This window comes from Pinus tabuliformis, chromosome 9 (assembly GCF_031772625.1).
Source record: "Pinus tabuliformis cultivar Carrire ecotype Pingquan chromosome 9, CPIR1, whole genome shotgun sequence".
Lineage (NCBI taxonomy): Eukaryota > Viridiplantae > Streptophyta > Pinopsida > Pinales > Pinaceae > Pinus > Pinus tabuliformis.
This window is the reverse complement of record NC_142307.1, coordinates 631049758-631054856: the sequence shown is the minus strand read 5'-3', so window position 1 is coordinate 631054856 and position 5099 is coordinate 631049758. Positions and strand designations below refer to the sequence as shown.

Sequence of the window (5099 nt, the reverse complement as noted above, 5' to 3'; positions counted from 1 at the left end):
CCTATTTCTTCTCTTGGCCATGTGGTGGATTCTCCCTCCATGGAATTGATAGCTCCTGAATTCCAAGGAATCTAGGCCAATCTGGATATCCCACGAGATCACAGGTATAGGGATCGCAAATAAATGGTGGCATATTGGAACACCATCCATTTTTCTCAATCTGAAATTTTGGAACAACTAGAGATTGTGTGTTGAAGCCAACAAAGATTGAATGAACGTCTGCAAGCGATAACAACTCGGTTGGAACACATGGACTTCCATATGCATGAGCAACAAGACCAACTTGTTGCGTTAAACAAGTCTCATCCACATTTGCCACCTTCAAATGTCCTTGATTGGTTCTATGCTTATTTTGTCAGTTTTTTGTTAATATGGCTTCGTTGCCCTGCGAAAATAAGATGTAAATTGTTAAATATACTGCTATATATTCCAACTCTCCTTCCTAACCAACCTAGTTAGAATGAGGCAATACGAGCTATAGAAACTATGTATGTACTTGTTGTCAAACTCGTAATATAAACTGAATTTGTTGATCGACAAAAAAAAGCTAAAATGCCTACCTTAATTCGCCTTGCTAATTCCTTAATGTCATGGGTAACATTCAAATGATTTTTATAGATTAATTAATGGAATTAACTAAGTGTGTTCCTTATTTACTTACTTTTTGGAATATTCATCAACATGTTAGAGGGATTTTAGATGAAGCAGGTTGTATCTGTATGAATCTAGATGGTGTGGTCATCATCCTTCTTCCTTTTGTTGATGAGATTTTTCTTCTTTCGAGTTTTTATGATCTTGACAAGAAAATAAAAGTTGTCTAACATTTTTTATTTAGTACGGATTTGGCTATTAACATTGACAAAATAAAATTTCATTAGGCATAGACTAGATAGTTATACAATTTTCTGTTAAGCCACTCTATGGTAAAATGGTCACTGGTTCGAAGCGCCATGGGAAAAAATGTAGCCATGCTTAGATACCCCTGGGTTGTGGTTACTCAAGCTACAGGTTAGGCGTGTTAGTCATATTGGGACTTATATTACTTAAAAAACAAAATTTCATGGGGCGGAATAGACAGTGATGGGGTGTACTGTTAAGGCACTATGTGATGTGAAGTTCACTCGTTCGAAACTCCAAGGGAAAAAAATTAGCTATGTTAAGGGCTAGTGTGGCCTAAGTTGGGTGTGATCCTCTGGTGATTTTGATGGCTTAGATGCCCTTGAGTCGTGGTTGATCAAGCCAAATATTAAGTGTGGAGTCATCTCGGGACTCACACTACTTAGCAAAAATAACATTTTCCAAACAAAGGTTATGATAGATGAATCAAGAAAAGAACTATGCCAAAATAGCATGGAAGAAGTGGTATCATACAAATTTCTTGGAATCAATCTTCATCATAAGCTTAATTAGAAAAATAGTATTTAGAGAGGTATAAGTCAATGGAGGAAATCTTATTATGGCCTCTTCCACTCGCTCAATGGTTGTCTATCTTATTGGAATTTGTTTTACGATTTTTTGGGCCAAAACTTCTAGGACCATTTTTAGGCCCTAAATGATGTTATTTGGTTATTCGTAGGGCCAGACGTTGCTATGGCATAGCTTGGTTCCAACCAAAAGTTGTAATCCTGGAATAGTTCTTTCCAAAAGGGTTTTGTGCACCAAAAATGAACATTATATGCAAATTTTACAACCTCAACAAGTTTATGTACTCAGTAACCACCTCAGGCATGTAAACGTTTTGAAACATCATATTCTAGTATTATAGTTTTGGACCTATAGGGTTCCTTATTTATGTTAAAAGGCCATTCATTTGGCTTCTTGTAACAACTTTTGTTGAATGCGTGTGGTTTTCATTTCTCTCCCTTCAGAGATAACTACCACCATTTTAGCAAGTTTATGTTCTATAGTATTATATTATTTCTTTTATCAATAGAAGTTTGGTTTTAGACATATCAATGTGCTCTCTTCTATATTTATCTATAGTTGTTTGATTTTCTTTTTTTCCTTTCATTTCATTCCTTATACAACTTGGATTGTTAATAGATACTTGGCTGTGGTATAATAAGAAACTCTTGTTTTAGATTCTCAACATTCTTGATATCTTATCTCATAGTGAATTTAGTGGTTGCAATATCTCTAGAAAATATCGAAGAAAAACAGACTTGATCCAAGAGTATTCTATAACATATATTGAAATTAAAACTAAAACACCTTATCATATCCTCATATCCTCATAGAAGTGGTTATCTCCCTTATTGAGATCATAGAAACGACTAGGTACATTATATATAAGAACAACATAAAAAGATATGGAAGAGAGTAGACTTCTTAAAATTGCTTCTAAATTCATTAAAAGCCACTTAAAGCTCAAGTGATGTTCAGCATTGAATAAATCATTGAAAATCAGGTAAGTTTCTACTTCATAAAATAATGATAATATTAACAATATTATCACATATAAACTTAAAGAAGAACTGTGACGCAACAAAGAATTGTAAGGTAAAAAAGATTAGGAATAAAAACCTCATAAAGAAGAAGAACTGTGACGCAAAAAAGAAGTATAAGGTAAAAAAAATTAGGAGTAAAAACCTCATTGATCTACTCATTTGCCTTGTTCCAATATGATCTCTAGATTTACACACATGAAACCAGGAATCCTTCCTCCAACCAAATATGAAAGAAATAATATTGCGGCTACTAACTCCCTCTAAAATACTAAATTATAGGAATCCCTTCTTTTAATACCTTCAAGTTTATCCACGTAGATTAACATATGTACATTGGAATAACACGTTCATGGTGGGATGTATATGCCAGATGCAAAGGCAAATGGTTATTCAAATTCTTCAAATAACAGAAATCATTGTTCATTAAATCTTGAAACGATCCAGCACACTCTTTCCCTTTAGTGGTTGGCGATGTATATGCCAGATGCAAAGGCAAATGGTTATTCAAATTCTTCAAATAACAGAAATCATTGTTCATTAAATCTTGAAACGATCCAGCACACTCTTTCCCTTTAGTGGTTGGCTCCGGAAAGCTGCCAAAAACTCTTCAAACTGATATCCTCTATACAAAGCTGGCTGTTGTTCATTCACCATGCTGGTTGCAGGAGCAATAAAAGCATCGTCTCCAGGATTACAAAAAGTGGGAATTGAAATGCGCGCAGTGTCCATATTCGTTATTGCTCGATGCTCGACGCTCCTAAATCTCCCATTGCTCACAACCTACTACATTCAAATCACAAAACAAATTGAATGAATATTATCAATTTCTTCCATAGAGAAAAGTTAACTATATAGATCTGCTCATTCTTTCTAACCTGCAGCTGATCTCCCAAATTGACCACAAACGCGTTAGCTATGGGTTCTACGGCAACCCACTTTCCTTTTTTGAATACTTGCAGGCCACTCACATCCCCTTGCATTAACACAGTGAGGGCACTTGGATCCGAATGGTTTGCTAAACCGAGAGTAAGATCTGGGTTTGGGCACGAGGGATAGTAATTTAGATTCATCCGTTGGTTATGTTTCCCAAGAATTCGGTCCAAGTAGTCGGACTCCAGCTCTAGAGCTTCTGAGATTGCAGCGAGCAACTTTAATATCAGTGCTCTCACTTCACGAGCGTACTTGCCCGCAATATCTCTGTAACAAAAGCTCAACTCGAAGTAGTTACACCTTTGCATAGTGGGTTAAGATGAATCGATTCTAGTGTTCTGATAACAGATAAAGTTTTGCTGATTACCTGTAGGCTGCAGGTTTTGCAGGCCAAGAGCCGATGACCTCCTTCAGCGGATGACAAGGCTGCGTGAGATAGTCCACCCAGTTGAGAACCTTATCCTTGTTAAGATTGAAGCTTGTAGAAAGCCGGACTGGTTGTTTGAAGTCCTCTGAGTAGAGGCATGCTCGGTCTTCAATGGGCATTTCGAAGAACTCTTTGGCTATCCCCATCATGCTTTTCATGACATTCTCTGCTACTCCATGGTTCAGTATCTGATATCAACCAAAAAATATAGTCACTTGGACACGAAGCTTGACTAGTCGTTATATTAATACCAACATATCAACAGAAATGTACACACACTATAGTCTGCAAGTGTAACGGAAAATCAACCAACAGTACAAGTATATGACGGGAGGGACAATTGTTGGTTAAGGATTGAGGTGTGTACCTGAAAGAAACCATCCTCTTCACATGCACGTCGGATTTCATGGACGACTGTCGTTCTGTTAGGGCCATCCAGGCCTTTGAGATCTACCACAGGGAGGCTCTCAGAGTAAGAGATCTGGGACTTATGTGGGCGTTCATGGGGAGGAAGGATGTATCTGTCCTGCACCTCAAGGTTGTTTGTTCCATTTGATATGAGCTTCTCAATAATACTACTGAACTGTTGGGTCTGGTCATCCATTGCAGAAGACATGTTGCTCCAATTTGTGTGATCTGGACAATGAATTGGGGGATTGGGCAGTGGATTAACTGTAGACCGGTTTGAGGATTAAATTTTGCAAAATCCAGATGGCTCATGAGATTGGTTTCACATCAAAAATTTTAAAGGGTGGATTGACGTTAGAGTGCTTGACGATGGAGTTTTGTCCAAATCCCCAAGTGGCTTATGGAAATCTCATGAAATATTATGACATTGGTTTTTGATAGAGGCCATTTGACATTAAAAATTTTCCAAAGGCCGCTGTAACAAATAATTAAATTCTTTTGCCGGTACTGATTGATTATTTTATAATATTGAATGGACGAAGCCGTGAACTGTGTCATCGTTCATGGCTTCTCTTACCCGACTTTATAGTAAAGAACATCTTTGCTTGCGATTTGATTTTTTCTTTATTTATTTTGAAAACGGGCTCCTTCATCAGTTTTAAATTGCAGTAGAAAAAATACGGCAAGAATAATGCAAATCAAGCCATCCCTCACATGAAAATGAAACACTGTCATATTCGAAAGTCAATTCAAGTTTCCAAAATTTCATTTCTTAATCATATTTTTTAATCATCCCAATCAGAACTATTAGTGCCATAGGTACTAGTCTAATACATTTTAATATCGTTCTCTAGAATCTATTGGTTCACATGAAAATGAAACACGAT

General features: G+C 36.7%; 1 protein-coding gene across 1 annotated transcript; it reads right to left on the bottom strand.

Moving 5' to 3' along the window:
- Positions 1-2632: 2632 nt before the first annotated feature.
- LOC149150209 (protein DMR6-LIKE OXYGENASE 1-like) lies at positions 2633-4553 on the bottom strand. The gene is made up of 4 exons (XM_089440329.1): positions 4172-4553; positions 3745-3992; positions 3323-3644; positions 2633-3227 (listed from the first exon to the last, which is right to left on the bottom strand). The coding sequence occupies exons 1-4, from the start codon at positions 4418-4420 to the stop codon at positions 2985-2987; spliced, it is 1062 nt and encodes a 353-aa protein (XP_089296455.1). The 5' UTR covers positions 4421-4553; the 3' UTR covers positions 2633-2984.
- Between the last annotated feature and the right edge of the window lie 546 nt (positions 4554-5099).

Bases quoted from the DNA above. Each gene is read 5' to 3' on its own strand.
- LOC149150209 (XM_089440329.1), bottom strand. From the start codon at position 4,420: ATGTCTTCTGCAATGGATGACCAGACCCAACAGTTCAGTAGTATTATT. The intron at 3,645-3,744 runs GTAATCAGCAAA...CTTTTGTTACAG, and splicing joins GCAAAACCTGCAGCCTACAG to AGATATTGCGGGCAAGTACG. The intron at 3,228-3,322 runs GTTAGAAAGAAT...TGAATGTAGTAG, and splicing joins ATTTGGGAGATCAGCTGCAG to GTTGTGAGCAATGGGAGATT.